Source organism: Monodelphis domestica, chromosome 5 (genome assembly GCF_027887165.1).
Source record: "Monodelphis domestica isolate mMonDom1 chromosome 5, mMonDom1.pri, whole genome shotgun sequence".
Classification (NCBI taxonomy): domain Eukaryota; kingdom Metazoa; phylum Chordata; class Mammalia; order Didelphimorphia; family Didelphidae; genus Monodelphis; species Monodelphis domestica.
Genome location: NC_077231.1, coordinates 928334 through 945850, shown reverse-complemented (window position 1 = coordinate 945850; position 17517 = coordinate 928334). Strand labels below are relative to the sequence as shown.

Here is a 17517-nt window from a genome sequence, read left to right as displayed (position 1 = left end):
TCAAGGTAGAAGAGGTGTCGGGGCTAGGCAATGGCGGCTGTTAAGTGACTTGCCCAGGGTCACACAGCTGGAATGACCGTCTAGGGACCTATCTAGCTGTCTGTCTGTCCTATCCACGTGTCTATCAATTTTGCTTCCAAGCTCTTCTGATAAGTCGGTCACCCTTTGGGACAAAGTGTGCCTTCTTTTGCTTTTCCCCGTGGTCGATGATCGTCCTGGATTTGAGGTGCTGCCCTGCCCCTGCCCGGGTCCCTGGAGAGCTTTTACGCAGCTTTCCTGTTTGTCTCAGAAAGGCAGCGTGCTGGGAAGCGTTTCTCCCTTCTTGAGACTGGCTCCCCCTAAGGCTGGCCCGGGCAGCAGCGCTTTCTTCCCTCCCCTCCCTCGTGGTGCCTCTTCTCCTGGCTCTGCCATCCTTTGTCTCTGAGTCTCCTCTCTACGTTCCTCTTAGAACAGGAGCTCCTCAGGAGCACGGCTGCTCTGGCTCTCCTGAGCTGCAGCCCTTCAGCAGCCCCCACTGATAGCAGACAACACTCGGGAAGTGCTTCTTATCGGTGGGACCACTGGGGGCGGCTCCACGCTTGGCATTCTCAGCCGTCACGTGACGCCCGAGCTCTTCAGCCGTCACGTGACGCCCGAGCTCTTCAGCCGTCACGTGACGCCCGAGCTCTTCAGCCGTCACGTGACGCCCGAGCTCTTCAGCCGTCACGTGACGCCCGAGCTCTTCAGCCGTCACGTGACGCCCGAGCTCTTCAGCTGTTGGGAGAGGATGAGGGAAAGGGCTCGATTTGGAGCTTGAGAGCGCGGCGGAGTCCTGCCGTGCCGGGTCAGAGCTTCCCGAAGGGCTGGCTCGTTCCGCGTCTCCCGGGCCCGATTTTCACGCGTGGACTTGGCAGTGGTGGGGAGAGGGGGCCGCCCGCTTTAACGACAGTCTGTTCCTGACAGCTCCTGAAGGCCCAGAGGAAGGCCCAGAGAAGAGAGCACGTGCTCCAGCTCGAGGCGGAGAAGAAGAAGCTGCGGACCGTGCTTCAGGTCCAGTATGTCCTCCAGAACCTCAGCCGAGAGCACGTCCAGGAGGACTTCAGAGGGGGCTTCAACGGCGCTCTGTCCTTGCCTTCCCGAGAGCTGGAGCGCCTCGTCCAGTTTGCCAAGCTCACGTGCCCCGAGAGAAACGCGAGCGTCAGGTACGTGAGCGAGAGGGACTGCGGCCCGGGCTGCCGGCATGTGGCAGAGGATCGAGGGTTGGGAGGGCGCCTCTGGGCCCAGGAGCAGCCGCTGCCCCCCTCTTCAGAGGGCCCCGTGGTCGCCCGGATTGTCCGAGAAGCCGGCTAGCTGCAGTCTCGGCCCGCTATGTCCGAGGAGCTTCCAAGCACGGTGGGTGGGGCTGAGGACGGAGCCTTCCTCGTGACCTCGGCGCCTTCGCGTCCTTATGTCTCCCCGTGGAATGAGGCCCGGCCACCCCGGGGCAGAGCGCAGCCTCGTGTCCCTTAGGCCGCCTGCTTCGCTGGCTGGCCTTAGTCCGTCTTCCCTCCCCCACCTTCCCTGGGCTGGGCCAGCAGCTCGGAGGGGCCGCAGGTGGGGCAGGAGCCACGCCAGCCTCAAGCGTGCGCCTGCTTCTCTTGCCAGTGTGGAGGAGCAGATGGAGCAGTCCTCACTCTACTTCTGGGACCTCTTGGAGGGGAGCGAGAAGGCCGTGCTGGGCACAACGTGTGAGTGTCCCCCTCTGCGCTGGGCGCCGAGTCCTTTCTAGCCCTCCCCCTTCTCCCTGGGGAGGGACTGGACTGCCAGCACGAGCGCTGTCCAGGCTGGGCCACAGCGGGGTGAGGGACTGGCCTGGAGCGTGCGTGCGCAGGTGTGCCCGCCCTGGGGGGAGTGAGTGTGCGAGTGAGCGTGCCGTGTGCCCGCCCTGGGGGGAGTGAGCGTGCGAGCGTGTGTGCTGCCCTGGGGGGAGTGAGCGTGCAAAGGTGTGCTCGCCCTGGGGGGAGTGTGTGCTGCCCTGGGGGGAGGGTGGGCCAGTGTGCGTGTGCCGCCCTGGGGGGAGTGAGTGTGCGAGTGTGTGTGTACTGCCCTGGGGGGAGTGAGCGTGCAAAGGTGTGCTCGCCCTGGGGGGAGTGTGTGCTGCCCTGGGGGGAGGGTGGGCCAGTGTGTGTGTGCTGCCCTGGGGGGAGGGTGGGCCAGTGTGTGTGTGCTGCCCTGGGGGGAGTGAGCGTGCGAGCGTGTGTGTGTGTGTGTGCGCGCGCGCGCGCGTGTGTGCCGCCCTGGGGGGAGGGCGGGCCGGTGGGCCTGTGTGGGCTTCCTGACTCTCCGCGTCCTCGTCCCGCAGACAAGCACATGAAGGACCTGCTGTCTCAGCTGCTGATGTCGGGCTATTTCGAGAGCGTGCCGGAGCCCAAAGGAGCGCCGGAGGAGGCCGTCCCCGCAGAGCCGGGGAAGGAGCGGCTCTCGCGCGCAGACTCCGTCCAGGACTCAGGTTCGGCCCGGGGCGGGTTGGGCTCCCCGCCAGCCGCCTGCGGGCGCTCCTTGTCCCGGGACTGAAGGGAAATCCTGGCTCGTGCTTTTGGCGCGCGTCGCGGGGCTTTGGGAAACGCCGCTTAGGCAGGCGGATGCGTCGAGGCCGAGATCGGGCTGCAGAGACTCGGCTTCGGCCAGTTTGCAGTTCAGCAGAACGTGGAAAAGATGGGCCGGCAGCGGGCCGCCTCGGGGCGCTCGAGGCGGGTTCAGGAAAGCCAGCAGAGCCGATGCGGCCTCTAGGCAGAGTAGAAGGAAGGCAGAAGCCGCCGGCCCGACCTCCGATCGGCCCTTGCTCTTGAGGCCGCTCGCCCAGCCCCGCCGCCTCCTGTGCTCTGACTTCTGCGACGGGCCGGCTCCTTCCCTGTTACGTTTTCTGGTTTCTGGGCCCTTTTCAGTGGCTCTTTGTCGCTCTAGGAGGATTCCTGAGAGGCGGCGGCCTGCCGCAGAGGCTCGACACTCGCCTAACCAGGAAGACTTCTTCTCATTTTTGCCTCCGACTTATTTAGAATCGAAAAAGCATTTTCATGGCTCTGCCAGCGGTGCGATCCTGGCCGTGGCTGCCGAGGAGGCTCTGCCTGACAGCTGCTAAGAGGACAGTCGCTCCAGTCACGAAATCGGAGCCACCGGCGGGCCTCGGCTCCGAGGGATTCCCTCCTCCTGGCCAAGACGGCTGCCGACGGGGCTGTAGCAGGCCCGGCTCATCCCTGTTCCCGTAAAGGCCCACGATTCTCCCAAGACCGCGTGAGAAGGAAGAAATCCCGCGGAAAACTAGAGCAAAGGTGCCTCGTGACCCCAGAGCGCCTCAGGACTGCCCGCACCGCACCGCCCTCAGCAGCAGGCTCACGGCTGCTCCGCGGTGCACGGGGTCGCCTGCTTCTGCTCCTCTCGCGCCGCTTCCGTCCCCGGAGCTCTTTGCAGCTCTCTGCAGTCGCGCTGCTCGTCCGTTCGTCCCTGTCCTACACCACAACTCGTTCCGCCCTTCCCCAGCGGATGGACGTCCTTCCAGTGTCCAGTTCTTCGCCACCACAAAGAGAGCAGCTAGAAGTAGTTTGTAAGAGGAGGCCCTGCCCCCCTTGTAAAGACCTCTTCAGGGTACCGGCCCAGCAGTGACTGACTGAGCCAGAGGCTGGGCGGCGTTTTATAGCCTTTGGGCAGTGCTCCAAATTGCCCCGATGGATGCTTGGATCCGTTCACTCCACCAACAATGCATTAGTGTCCCGACTTTGCCAGTCCCCTCCAGCATGGATCACTTTTTTTAGGGTCATATTGGTCAGTCTTGGAACTTTTTTCTTAGGATTATTGATAGCTTTGATTTCTACATCTGAAAACTGCTTATTTGGGTCCTTTGACCATTTGTCAATTGGGGAATGGCTTGTATTTCTTGTAAATTTGACTTACACGTTCTTATGAATCTCAAGTTCTCTATCTATTTGAGAAATGAGACCTTTATCAGAGAAATTTGTTACCGAAAAATTTCCCAGTCCTTTCCCTTCTCATCTTTGTTGTTTGTACACATCAGTCATTCATCTTACATCGTGCAGTTTTCTCTTGCTTGGTCTTAAATTCTTCCCTTCTCCAAAGATCTCGCAGGTCAACTGTTCTGTGTTCCCCTAATTTGCTTTTAATGGCACCGTTTACATCTCAATCACATACCCATTTTGACCAGATCTTAGTGTAGGACAGGAGATACTGGCCTCTACCTAGTTCCTGCCAGATTGTCTTCCAGTTTTCCCAGCCGTTTTTGTCAGATAATGGGTTCTTGTCTCAGACGCTCGGGGTCCTTGGGTTTATTGGTCACTGGCTTCCCCCAGCCTGTCCCGTAGACCCCCCTTCTTCCTCTTAGCCAGTGCCATACTGGTGTAATGATCACTGCTAGTCAGTTTGAGATCCGGTACGGCTGGGCCCCCCTCCACATTTTTCATTAATTCCCTTTATAGTCTTGGTCTCTTGCTCTTCCAGGTGAATTTTGGTATTTTTCTTTCTAGTTCTCTAAAATAGTTTTTTGGTTATTTGACTGGTGTAGCAAATCTTGGGAACTTTAAACCGAGGTAGAGTGAAGTTAGAAACAGGAGAACGAGTTCTACAAGCATAGCCAGAGGGCTTGTGACGACACAGGTTGCCCACTTACCAATAGAAACGATGGGTACGAGGCGCAGAGACAAATATTTTTGGATATGGCTTCTCCACGGAATTGTTCTGCTTGACTGTGTTGGGGACAGCGAGGTGGCGCATTGGGTAGAGTGCCAGGCCTGCAGTCAGGACGATTCTTCTGAAAAATCTAGTTGAGTTCACATCTGGCCTCTGACACTTCCTAGTTGTATGACTCTGGGCAAGTCATTTCACCCTTTTTAGGCCTCAGTTTCCTCATCTGTAAAATGAACCGGAGAAGGAAATGGCAAATCACTCCAGTATCATTGCCAAGAAAACATCCAAAGTGGGGTCTCAAAAGTTGGCCCTGATTGAAACAACTAAACGACAAAAAACACCCCCCTCCCCACTTTGTATCGGGGAAGATGAAGGTGAAGAGAATGAATAGTGACACCAAAACCAAAAAGAGCCAAGAATGACACTTTTAAGTATGCACAAGAGAAGAAAGTTCAGGAGGGAGAACATACAGCCTCAGTGATGATATTGCTCTAGGCCAGCCAGCAGCCATGAAATCGCGCCAGGTGATTTCCTTTATTTCTGTGAAGCAGAGCACAGTTATATTCATATACCTCTTCTCAGTCTCCGTCTGTCAACTTCCAGATAGCTGAGGCATTGCAGAGATGTTTTCTATGGAATTTTCCTTATTTCTCCCTCGTGCTGGTGGTGGTGGTTGTTAGAGCCAAAAAGGAATGCTGACGATTCTGGTGGATTTCTGTTGCATTCTACCACCCTATGATGGTTCATCATCTCAGTTTTATTGATGGTTCTCTGAGGTTTTATTTCCTTTACTTTTCATTCCCACATTCTCTCCTTCCCTTCATCTCTCCCCCATCCACTGAGAAGGCAAGAAATGCAGTACTCATTACACATAGGAAGTTGTGCTAACATATTTCCTTATCACCCATGTTCCAGAATGGGGAAGAAAGAGCAAAAATGATGCTGCATTCAACACTCTGAGCCTGTCCATCTCCTGTGCGGAGACAGAAAGCATTTTGGGGGTTGATCATTGCCTCGATTGGACAATATTGCTGTTACTCTGAATTATTCTCCGGATTTTTCTCACTTTGTATCAGTTCATATACATCCTGCAGGTTTTTCTGAAATCGTCCCCTTCCTCATTTCTTGGGGCACAGCAGTAATCCATCACATTCACAAATCAGAACTTGCCCAGCCGTTCCCTGATTGATGCGCATCCCTTTAGTTTCCTTTACTTTGCCTGCACGGAAAGGCACTCTCAGTATTTGTGTAAGTGTGGGCACATTTCCTTTTTCCTTCATCTTTGGGTACAAACCTAGTCGTGGTATTGCAGGGTCAAACTTTTTGCGTGCTCTCTCGACTCATTCCCAGCCCCACTAGCCGTGCATCAGTGCACCTCTTTTCCTCAGTCCCCTCTAGCATGGATCATTTCCCTTTCATTTGGCGAGCCAGTTTAGAAAGAAAGAACAATGTTTGCCTGAATTTCAGCTAACATTCTCTCCTCTCTCCCCAGAATCTCTTATGGAATGTACACAGCCTGAGATACAGCCGCAAGAGGTAAGCGATCCTGAAAGGGCTTTGCTGATGGGATAGTTAATGAATAGCTTTTCTCATTGCCACATTTGTGATTGGCATTTAAGGGGGAAAGAGTTCTAACTAGGCCTCCATTTACATCCCCCCCCCCCCCCCATTCACGTGTTTCCTGATTCTGGTTACATTGGCTTTTACTTCTGTCAAAACTTTTTAGTTGACTTGATTCCAGAGAACCAGTGATGATGAATACTCCCCACCTCCTGGCAGAGAGGTGACAGACCCCTGTTCTAGAATTAACACCTATATTTTTTTGGGTGCAACCCATGGAGGAATTTGCTGAACCGTGCATTTTTGTTGTAAGCGTTTCTTTTTCTTTTCCAACTTGGGATGGGGGAGGGGGGAGGCAAAAATATAGATATTTGTTGGAGAAAAATTTTTAAAAAGTATATAGTTGAGGCTCTGCTTGTACAATCTCTTTTTATTCAGTTCTGTGTGATATTAATAGCACCACTCCTCTTCCTCTTCTTTCCTACTTTCTGTTATTTCATCTTGAGATTCACATCCTTACGTTTTTGGGTCAGATTCTACAACGTTTTCCTTTTGTCCTCTTGGCCTTTCCTGAAATCTGAGTCATTCGAGTATCATCTTTTTACTGTCTTTGGGAAGCCCAATTGTTAATAAAAACAGAACTTGGGTTTTTCGTATTTCTGTAAGTTGCCTGGTAGTGACATTCATGGACAGTTTGGTAGGTTAACTTCCACGGATCTGCGTGCATTTTATTATCTTAAATGGAGCTTTTCCTTTTCTGTTTCTCCTCGATTTTGCTAGTTTGTAGAAAGGCTAACGGTGTTTTGTAGCTGACCGCTTTTCTTGTTGATTCTCCAAGTGAAAGTGTCCTGTCTCCAAATCAAGTTTCCTTTTAGCTTGGTGCAGCTGGCCTCAATTTCTCTTGGTTTTTGCTCCAATTAGCTGTTTCCCACCCTTCAGTCAGCATGCCTGGCTCAGATTCACCCTTCATAGTAAATAATTCCCAGACCCCATTTCTTTAGTCTCTTTGCCAACCCCCAGTTTTCTCTCTCTTTCCCCCGGCTTGGCTATCAGAGCTGTGTTTATCTCCGAGGTGTTTGGTCAGGTGCCTTTGTCTCTCTCCTGTCTGCCCTCCTTTCGGCTCCTTGATGGAGCCGTGGAAATAGTTGCTTTTTTGGAGTTTTCCTGGAATCCATCTAGATTAGCCTTTTCCTAGTGTAAAGATTAAAATTAGGGGAGACGGGGAGACTGAGGCAGGTAGAAATTAGTTTCTCTCTGCAAGGAGTATTATATTTTTTAGAGGTTTATTGAAGATTAAGGACTAAAGAAAATACAGGATAAGAGACACGTGTCCAGGCCATAGAGAGGCCTAGACACAACCTCACCTACATTATGAAAAAAGCCACATCGAGAGCCAAGAGCTCCAAAGCCTCTGAATCAGCTTAAATGCCTTCTCGATCCCGGCCAGGTGAGATGACACGGCATTCTGGGGAAGCGGAGCCAAGGCTCGTGGGGATTGTAGTCCTGTATTCGAGCCTATTTTTTACACTAGCTCTCTGCCTTTGAGAGTTGAGCTTTGGCAATCTAGTTTTCCCTCCTTATTCTGAGTAGCCCCTTTCATTGGCCTGTCCCAAGCCAAGTTGGTCTTTATCCGCCAAAGGCTGTCGTTTTCAGTGAAACGACTTCTTGGACTTCACTTGTGCGCTTGCTCTGGGTTTACCGTCGTCTCCAATTTCATGCTCCATTTCGAGCGCTCGGACCGAAGGGCCGCCTGGCCCAAAGCCCCCCTTGGACAGTGGGAAAACTGGCGCTTGGGATGTCGGCCACGTTTTGACAGGCCGAGAGCCGCCGAGGCGAGAGGCTTCCGCTCTGCCCACTTGGTCCCAAGCTCTCGGCGACCACAAAAAGCGTTGCCGGGACCGTTTCGCCGTAGGTGGTGCCTTTGGACTAGAGACCTGGTCTGTGTGACCTTGGACGAGTCACTTGACTGTCTCTGCCTCAGTTTCCTGCGCTATAAAATGGGCATAATCAGGGCACCCAACCTCCCCGAGTGGTGTGAGGCTCCAAGGAGAGGTTTGCACAGCACTCCTTCGTGCTCCCTCGTGGGCTCTCTGGAAACCCTCTCTGCCGGGTTTATTGCCCCGGGAGCACCACGGTAGCTAGCTTTACGGAAGAAGGCAGGGCAGCGAGGCGGCACGCCTGCACGGCCATGTTTGCTTCAGTACGATCTGAGACACGCCTGACCGGAGGAGAACGGCCGCCCGGGCCAGGACCGGAACCGCGTTCAATTGAAAGGAACGTCGGGAGGCCGACAAAGCCCTGACGCGTTTGCCCGGAGAATGTGGCCCTGGTGCTTCCGCCCCGACGTTCCCCTCGTTGTCCGCCTTGTGCCGTCCTCGCTGCTGGCTCTTGTGTTTCCGGGAACTTTGGCCAATTGTCTTCGAGATTTCCCTGGAGTTTGGGCTTCTCTTACATGTCCTTTTCAAGCAAAAGCCAATGATTCAGGCGTTAAACTTGGCTTTTAAAGTTACTTGTTTGGGTTCGTAAAGACTCTGTCAGGCCAACTTTGTGGTCCTTGGAATTTGCTCCGGTATTTCCTGGCCGTTCTCTGCCTGGGCGCCCCCCCCCCCCCGTGCTTTCTTTCCCCCGTGGATTCCCCTCCGAAGTCCGCTGCTTCGTGGCAGGGACCGTCCCCCTCCGCTCCCTCCGCTCGTTCTTTTTGAGCACTTCTAAAGCCAGCGGCCGAGCCGGCTCCTTCGCAGCCTCTTTAGAATCTTCGGTTCTGTCCGGGGGGCGGCGCTGAGCCAGACGGCCAGGCCGGGCTCGGGACTAGGCCCGCCAGCCGCCCCGACGGCCTCTGGGAAAGAGGCTCCTTCCTGGCCGGGCCCTGGGATCGGCTCGGGCCGCAGAGCCGCCTCCTGCGCGCCGCCTTCGGCTCGCGTAGAAGCGGTCCCCGCGGGCGGCGGCCTGTGCCCAGCCCCTGGTGTCTGAGGCCCCGGGCGGGCCCGCTTTCCGGCCCGCTCCTCCCTTTCTTCAGCCTCGCCAGAGTTCCGGCTTAGCACCGGCATCCGCTTCTCTCCCAAGCATTACGGGGGTGCCTGGCCGCGGGAGTCGGCCGTTTTCACTGGTCTCCCAGCTGGGCAGGTTCGGAGGCCACATTTGAACCCAGGACCGCCGAGCCACCGCCCGTCTCACGGCCCCTCTCCGCCAGCACTTCTTGAGCCAGGAACCCTTCGACCGTCGTCTTCCTGGGGCTGTCGCAGGCCAGACCGAGGCGAATTCGGTCTGCTCGGGAGGCCCTTTGGGAGCCGATCGCGCCCGGCCCCGGCCGCCTCTTCCCGTGTCGGGCCGGCCTTTGGGGCCCCGGAAAGTCTGGTGCTGCCCCCCAGGAAGGGCTGCCTGTGCGGGGCCCCCGTGACCCGCTTCTCTGCTGCAGTTTCTCAACAGGCGCTACTTGTCGGAAGTCGAGGCTCCGAGCCAGACGCCGGAGGCGCGGCGGCCTTGGGAAGCGGGGTACGCCCGGAGGCCCCCTCCGAGCCGGTGCTGGCCAACGCTGGGCGACGCGGAGGGCCAGGAGAGGCCGGAGCCCCTCCTGGCCTGGGATTCCGGGAAGCCGCAGGCGCCCCCCGAGCCCGCGTCGGCTCCGGCCCGGCGGGAGAGCCCCGAAGAGCAGAAGACGCCGGAAGCGTCCCCCGCCTGGGAGCCAGACGGCCGAGGGGAGCCGCGGAAGCCCTGGGCTGCTCCTCTGCCCGACGAGCCAGAGCCGGAGAGCCGGCCCACCCAGCCGTGGGCGCCCCGCGCCCCGAGCCAGCGCCAGGCCGCCGGGGCCTGGCCCGTGCCAGGCCGCGAAGGCCGAGAGCCCGAGCCCTGGGGAGCCGGCGCCCGGAGCCCGCCGCGGGCCCTGCTGCAGCGCCTGCACTCGCCCCCCGAGGCCTGGGGACCGCCGGAGCCCCGAGAGGTGAGTCGGGGCCCCCTCTGAGGTCTGTCTGTCTGCGGAGTCCCCCGCACCCCCCCCGCCCGAGTGGCGGCCCTCCCGGGCGCGCGGGCAGGTCCGGGCAGAGCGGGCCCGAGGACAGCCGGAGGCCTGCGGGGGCCAGGCTGGCCGCCGAGACCTCCGGGCAGCCCAGCACGCGCACCTTCTCTCCCCGGCAAAGAGGCGGAAGCCACGGGATTTCCCAGCATCCTCGGGGCCGGCCCGCAGCCCCCCTCAGCAGCGGGCGGCTCTTCCCGCCTCTCCTGGGGTGGCCCCCCCCCCACGAGGAGGCGATGGGCGGGCTGTGAAGGCGCCTCCCTGTCCCTCTCCCTCCCCTCAGGGGCCCGAGCTTCCAAGCGAGGCGGCAGGCGTCCCCCCCGGCCTGCCCCGGGACCCGGCCCTGCGGAAGGAGAAGCTGCAGGACCTGATGACGCAGATCCAGGGGACGTATCACTTCATGCAGGTGGGGGTGGGGGCCCAGGGAGGGCTGGGCCGGGGGGCGGGGGGGGCGGGGGAGAGCCGGGGGGGGCTGGGCCAGGGGGGCGGGGGGGCCGGGGGACCGGGGGGACTGGGCTGGGGGGGCGGGGGGGCCGGGGGGCCGGGCAGCCCCCCTGCTTCCGGCGGGCAACCTCTCGCTCTGTTCTGCTCGGCTCCCGCCGAACCCCAGGACTCGCTCTTGGACTTCGACAAGCCTTCGAGTGCCGCCCCTTCACCGCAGCTGCCTTCCGTTCTCCCGGACAGCCCGGAAGGTATGTCGCGCCGGCGCCGCCTCGGAGGCCCAGGAGGGGCCCGTAGAGCCCACCCGGCCTCCCAGCCGGGCCACCGACCCAGGCGCAGCTTCTGAGGGGAAGTTTGCCGGGAACCAGCGCGGGAGGGCGCGAGAAGGGGCTCTCCTGGGGGGCGGCGGCGGCCCTCCTCTCCTGCGCGGCCTCTGGATTCTTCCGCACGCGAAACCCCGGGCGCTTGGCTGCCCCTCACAAACGGGGCTCCCGTTCGAGTCCTGAACCTCCTAATCCGCCATTTGGCCGCCCCCGACACGTGCGCCCCGGAGGTAAAAGGAGCATCCCGGGAAGAAGGCTCGAGGGGGGCTCCTGGAAAGGGGAGGTTGGAAGTGTGAGGAGAGGCCAGAGCTGGACTCTGCAGTGATCTGAGGCAGGAAGAGGAGAGGAAGGGTGCCCAAGGGGGAAGGGACGTGGGGGAGGGGCGTGGGGGAGGGGCGGCTTCCCAGAGAGCCAATGAAGGAATGTGCCGCCCGGAGCCAAGAGCTGGGCCGGCGGCCTCCTCTCCTCCGTGGGCCTCCCCAGCCGCTTCGCTTCTCCAGCGAGCTCCTCGGCCCCTTGCTGACGGCTCAGAGCCCGCCGTTCTTCCTTCTCCCCTTCAGTCCACAGCCCGCCCCACGCGGCACCTCCTCCTTCCTCCCCAGAGACGCCGGCCAGCGGGGGCTGCGCTCGGGTCCGTCCCCTGCCCTCCCCCCCGGCACGGCTCCTGCCTTCTAACGCTCCCTTCTGTGTGTTCCGCAGCTTCCGTGGAGCAGAAGCTCCCCGACCAAAGCGACTTCCTTCCGGAGCCCTCGCAGGTGAGGGGGACGAGGCCCTTTTATGCCCTGAGCCGCCCTCTTGGGCTTGCTGCGCCCCGATCTGGGAGGGCGGGGGACCCCGAGAGCAGGGGCCACTCCTCAGTGACCCTCTGACCAGGCGGCCCCCGAGTCCGAGCCATGCATCGTCCTGGGGCCCTTCAGAACCGGGGAGACGCTGAGTGGTTCTGAGCTTCCTCGTGCTCGTCTTACGGCCCAAACCCGCCCTTTTCTGGTCCTGTCTCTAGGCTGTTGCTGCTCCCCTTATGCAGAGCGCCAGCTCTTCAGTGATGGCTGACCAGGCTTCTTCTGGGTCTGAAAGCGAGCTGGAGGCACCGCAGGTAATGACAGCCAGACGGGCTTCACTGAGGGGGCTGCGGGGGGCGCCTCCCCCCTTCAGTTCTGCTGGGCTCTTGGGCCGAGAAGGGCCCGGCACTGGCTTTTGTCACAGCAGCGTCCGTTCTGCCCGGGTGGAGAAGGAAGGCCGGCCACGGGACTGGCCAGCTGGAAAGTGGGTCCAGCTTGCAAGCGGGGTGCTGGGTCGGAGGCGGGAGCTCCGGGGGCTCTCCACGGCTCTCCGAGGAATCGCTCTTTTGACTCCCGGCGGCTCACCTAAGCTTTGACACCTGCTTATGGGAGCCGAGACGTCGTCGTTTTAACGGGCTCCTCCTGGAACACGTGCCGGGCTCCGTCTGGACATCCTGCCGACCGACGGAAGAGGCCGAAGCGGCCCCGTGCCGGGCTCCGTCTGGACATCCTGCCGACCGACGGAAGAGGCCGAAGCGGCCCCGTGCCGGGCTCCGTCTGGACATCCTGCCGACCGACGGAAGAGGCCGAAGCGGCCCCGTGCCGGGCTCCGTCTGGAGATCCTGCCGACCCACGGAAGAGGCCGAAGCGGCCCCGTGCCGGGCTCCGTCTGGACATCCTGCCGACCGACGGAAGAGGCCGAAGCGGCCCCGTGCCGGGCTCCGTCTGGACATCCTGCCGACCGACGGAAGAGGCTGAAGCGGCCCCTGCTCTCAAGGAGCTCTGCCGAAGTCCGGCCTGCACGTAGGGAGGCCCAGATGAGGCCCAGACAGAACACAGTGAACATCATTGATGGAGGGAAGGCCCTGGCTTTGGCACGCACGTGGGGCCTTCGTTAGGTTTGGAGCCCGTCCGGGGCATTTAGAGGAGAGACGTCCGTGATAGAGGGAACACGGTTTGGAATGGGTCGTCTTGGGCTCAGTGTTGCCCCAGAATTTCACTTAGACGTTGGAAAATACATACTGAAGGACATGGAGGGTGTGAAAGCAGGCAGGAGGGCGATCCGAGCTCCTTGAGATGAGTCTCCTGCAGTCCCGGGATCTAGAACTTGGCCTCTTCTCAGACTTCTGAAAACTCAGCCAGTGCATGAAGGAGCGGACTTCATCCACTTTGGGCCCTTCTGTGTCTTGCCTCGGGTACATTTGTGCCGTGCCGTGCCGTGCCGTGCCGTGGCTGGGCAGACTAGAGCCATCTCGGAAGTCTGACCCTAATTCTTTTGTCCTTGTGCTCAGCACTTAAATTGCTGGAAGTTTGAAGAATCCATCCGTAAACTTCAAAAACATTTCTAAATTTGTTTTTAGAATGTTTTTCCGCGTTTCCATGATTCATGTTCTTTTCCTCCCTTCTTCCCTTCCCGCTCCCAGAGCCAACAAGAAATTCCACGGGGCTGCACAAATGTGGTCACCTGAGACCTATTTCCATAGGACTCATTTTTGCTGGGGAGCCATTTTATTAAAGCCCAGACCCCACATCACATGCCCATATATACACGTGGCAATACGTGATGCTATGTTGTTTTTTTTAAACCCTCACCTTTCATCTTAGAATCAATACTGTACACTGGTTCCAAGGCAGAAGGGTGGTAAGGGCTAGGCCATGGGGGTCAAGTGACTTGCCCAGGGTCACCCAGCTGGGAAGTGTCTGAGGTCAGATTGGAACCCGGGACCTCCCCTCTCTGGGCCTGGCTTTCCATCCACTGAGCCACCCAGCTGCCCCGTCCCTATGTTTTGTTTTTGCGTTTCTACTCCCAGAGTTCTTTCTCAGTGTGGACGGCATTCTTTTACGTCAGTCCTTCCAGAGTGTCCTGGCTTGTTGCACTGCTACTAGCAGCAACATCCGTCTGTTACACTGGATTTTCCCACAATTGTAAACGTTCGTTAAAGGCTTGTTCCATGTCATACAAAACAAGCCCAGTCCAGAAGGAAGAGGAAATAATGACAGATGGGAGGCCACAGAATTAATAGGGACTGGTGAAGGCTGAAGAGGTCCAGCCTCCAGAAATCCATGCATGGATCCTCGTCACCCTAAAGGGAAGCCAGCGATGGGGAAACGGATGGGGAAGGAGAACCTAAGACAGAGAAATCTGCACGGTGCAGTCGGTCTGGGAGACAAGTCTGAGAGAGCCGAGAGCCTGCTGGTCTCTGGCTTATTTCATCATTCCCCTCTTTGGGGGGGTGGGGGACCCCTCCAAAAAGGAAGTGGCCAAGACGACTAGTCCCGTGACAAAGACACAGTTGAGCTCATTTGAAAGCCCTTCCTGACTTAAAACCTTCTTCCGGGAACCCTGGTTAAAGCTTATTCAGATGTTAAGGGTGAGCCTTACAGATTCCAAAGGATCTTTTTTTCACTGCTCTGCCAGCGGCATCTTCATTACTTTGAAAGTACAACTTTTAAGCCCAACCAGTTTTCATCCAAACCAAAAGAAAGATTCCGTATTTATCCCCTAGAAATATGTCCAGATAAGCCTGACCCATGAACGCTTTGCTCCTCGGCACCGGCTTTTGAGTACATCCTGAACATTCGTGATTTGTCATTCCTGAAACCTTCATTTCCCCTTTTTGATTGCCTTGTTCAGGCATCCTCTTCTGCAGACTCAAAACAACAAATTAGGAGGATTATTAGAACGATGATGTCATGGAGGTGTTCAAGATGTACTCAAAAGCCGGTGCCGAGGAGCAAAGCGCTCATGGGTCAGGCTTATCTGGACATATTTCTAGGGGATAAATACGGAATCTTTCAAAGGCTGCCTACAGAAGGTGGGGTTTTAGTTGAGCCTTAAAGTCAGTCACTGGTGCAGAGGAAGGAGGACTTTTCTGGCAAGGGGGATAACCAGAAAATAGCCGGAGCGAAGCATCTTGTCCATGAACAGCCAGGAGGCCATTGTGGCTGCTTGAAGAGGATACGTTGGGGAGTAAGGGGAGGAAAAAGCAGAGCAGAAGCGGGGGCTCCCCGTGAAGGGCGCTGAATACCCCAAAGAACCTTTTGTACATGCCTCCAAAGGGAGGCACACTCCTGGAGTTTGTGGAGTAGGGGTAGTGTGATCAGATCTTCGTTTTAGGAAAATCACTTTAGTGTCTGAATGGAGGACAGACTGCAGTGGGGAGAGGCGTGATTCAGGCAGACCCACCAGCAGTCTTGCTGCAGTAATCCAGGCGTGAGGCGAGGAGGCCCCGCACCAGAGTGGTGGCAGTGTCCGGGGAGAGGAGTCCTATTTGAGAGATGTTGCAAAAGCAAAATCAACAGGCCTTGGAAACAGGTTGAATCTGGGAGGCTGGAGATGGTGAGGAATCCAGGGTAACTCCTAGGTTGAGAGCCCGAGCGCCCAAGTGAGAGGAAGCTACGAAAGGGCAGTGGGGTTTGGGGGAAGAATAATGAGTTCTGTTTTGCGTAGACCAGGTTTAAGTAGAAGGCTGCAGGAATGGTTGAAACAAGGGGGGCAATACGACTTTGACTGTTTTAAGGGCGGGAATATGGCCTGGAAATTGTATCGGGGCCGCCTCTTCCTCCAAAGATGTTCTTCTGCATCGGTTGCCTTTTGTCTTTAGGCACCAAGACGGGGTGAGTGGAAGCTGTGACTCAGGGGCTTCTTTTAAATAGATATTGTGAGGTTCTACCTCAAAACATGCGTGCTTCTACATTGTTCTTTGGCTAATTTTAGTTTATGTGTAAGAATGGTGGGCTCTTTGTTTTCACTAGGTTTCTGCTTCTAAATAGGGGCCAACAGACTGAAAAGATTTTAAGGGATTGGTTCGGGGGTCCTAAACATACGCGCTCTTCAGAGTCCTTAGAGAAAAGTGGTTCGTTTTGGCACTTTGAATGGAAGGGGAGGTTTATTGTAGCTGTTTCTGTGTGACTGAATCATTGGGACAGTAATACTGGGCAGCCGTAGTGCTTCAAGCTTTGCAAAACCCTTTCCATAAAGCCCATGTTAACCTCCACCGAAGGTAGGTACTGCAGGGATTGTTCACTTTTTTTTTAAACAGATGAGAAAACTGGCGCCCAGAGAAGTTCAGTATCAGAGTCAAGGTTGAAGCCGTGACCATTCTGGTCTCGGATGGCACACTTTCTTAGCTACACCACCCCAGCAGCTGCTCCCTTCTTGTTTGTCTTTGTCAGAATACTCTTTTGACAGAAGACGGAAGTGTTTTTAACCCCAGGGAACCGATTTTTGGCATGATTCTAATTCCTGTTTGAGCAAGTCTCCAGAAAACACATGAAGCGATGATGTTCCAAATAAACTTAGAACCCTATTGGGTTTTGGTGCCAAATCGAACCTCTTGCCCTTCATTTTAGGGACTGATCCCCCGCTTTTTACTGGTCGGTGGAAATAGAAATGAAGCTCTTTTCTGCATCAAGCTCCGAGAGAGTGAACTTAACTAAAAGTAGCCGACTTGGGTGATTTACTTCGAACCCTTTGTTATAGAATTTGTTTTCCTCACTTGGATAGACTGACAGTCTTTTGGCTTGTTAGGTATTAATTATTCAGATAGACTTGTTTAACCTCCAGGCTCTTTTGGCATTGACCAGCAGCTTCCCCCCCAGTTTAGTAACTTAAATTGTTTGGTACCAACACTTGGAAAATTAAACTTTGATCCAGATCTTCAGGGTTTCCTAAAACTGCTGCTTTATCCCAATTTTAGAATTTCAAATTAGTTTTGATTGGAAAATCATGAACTTAAGAGTGTGCTAGCTGCATTTTCAACCGCTAATCTTCTAAATTGGTGGAAGGCCTGCACCCAATGAAGACACTTTGACTTTGTCAGCATGCTGCTGCAGATTAAGCACTCGTGTGCATCCTCAGCATTCAAGACTTGAATTGTAAGCGCAAGCTATTCTTTTGTTGGCTCTGTCCAAATATCTTCCTGCCTGATCTGCTGACTTGTGACAATCTGGGGCTTAGTGTAAGCTCGCGACTTATGGTGTCTAAGGGATCCCAGGCTGATAACCCCAACCTTTCTCTTCTCTAGGCAGCAATTCCTCCAAGTAAGCAGCGACCATCCCTTCCTTCTGCAAATCCCCCCATGTCACAGGCTTCTGAGGAACAGGTCTTCCAGTCACCTCCAGCAAGCAGCAGCACGGTAACCATGGATACAACAGCCAGGCCACCAGCAAGGAGGAGGGACTCAGTTTGTCGTCCAGGGTTCTTGTCTCGAGGATGGTTTTGGTTTGCTTCCTTTATATGATTGCTGCTGTGTAGAAAACCTGGGGATGCAGAGACTGTGTGTGTAGTCTGGCCCTCATAGTTCTCAAAACACCTAGTGGAAATCCTCTGTGCTAAATCTCTACGAAAAGAGCTCACCAGAACGCTTTTGCCCTCTAAGACATCACTAGGGTTGTAGAGGCAGCGAATCTGAGAAGGCCTGCATGTACTAAGTGAGCTTCATGTAGTCCTTCCCCTTGGTAGTGCCAGAAGAGGAGCCTGGGGAGCACCTTTCTCTTCTATTGCCATCACAGCCCAATTCAGGCCTTTTGG

The 17517-nt window shown here is 56.4% G+C and overlaps 1 protein-coding gene across 4 annotated transcripts in view; it reads left to right on the top strand.

Moving 5' to 3' along the window:
* Positions 1-17517, top strand: part of CAPRIN2 (caprin family member 2) — a 44907-nt gene that overhangs the window by 17320 nt on the left and 10070 nt on the right. For 3 of the 4 annotated variants that reach the window (XM_056797361.1, XM_056797360.1, XM_056797359.1), the window contains exons 5-14: positions 943-1181; positions 1624-1706; positions 2321-2467; positions 6146-6189; positions 9629-10150; positions 10506-10628; positions 10833-10914; positions 11686-11741; positions 11987-12079; positions 17012-17122. In XM_056797361.1, coding sequence (XP_056653339.1) covers positions 943-1181; positions 1624-1706; positions 2321-2467; positions 6146-6189; positions 9629-10150; positions 10506-10628; positions 10833-10914; positions 11686-11741; positions 11987-12079; positions 17012-17122 — 1500 coding nt within the window. The remainder of the gene's footprint in view (positions 1-942; positions 1182-1623; positions 1707-2320; positions 2468-6145; positions 6190-9628; positions 10151-10505; positions 10629-10832; positions 10915-11685; positions 11742-11986; positions 12080-17011; positions 17123-17517) is intronic. The other variant, XM_056797362.1, reaches the window with a different exon arrangement.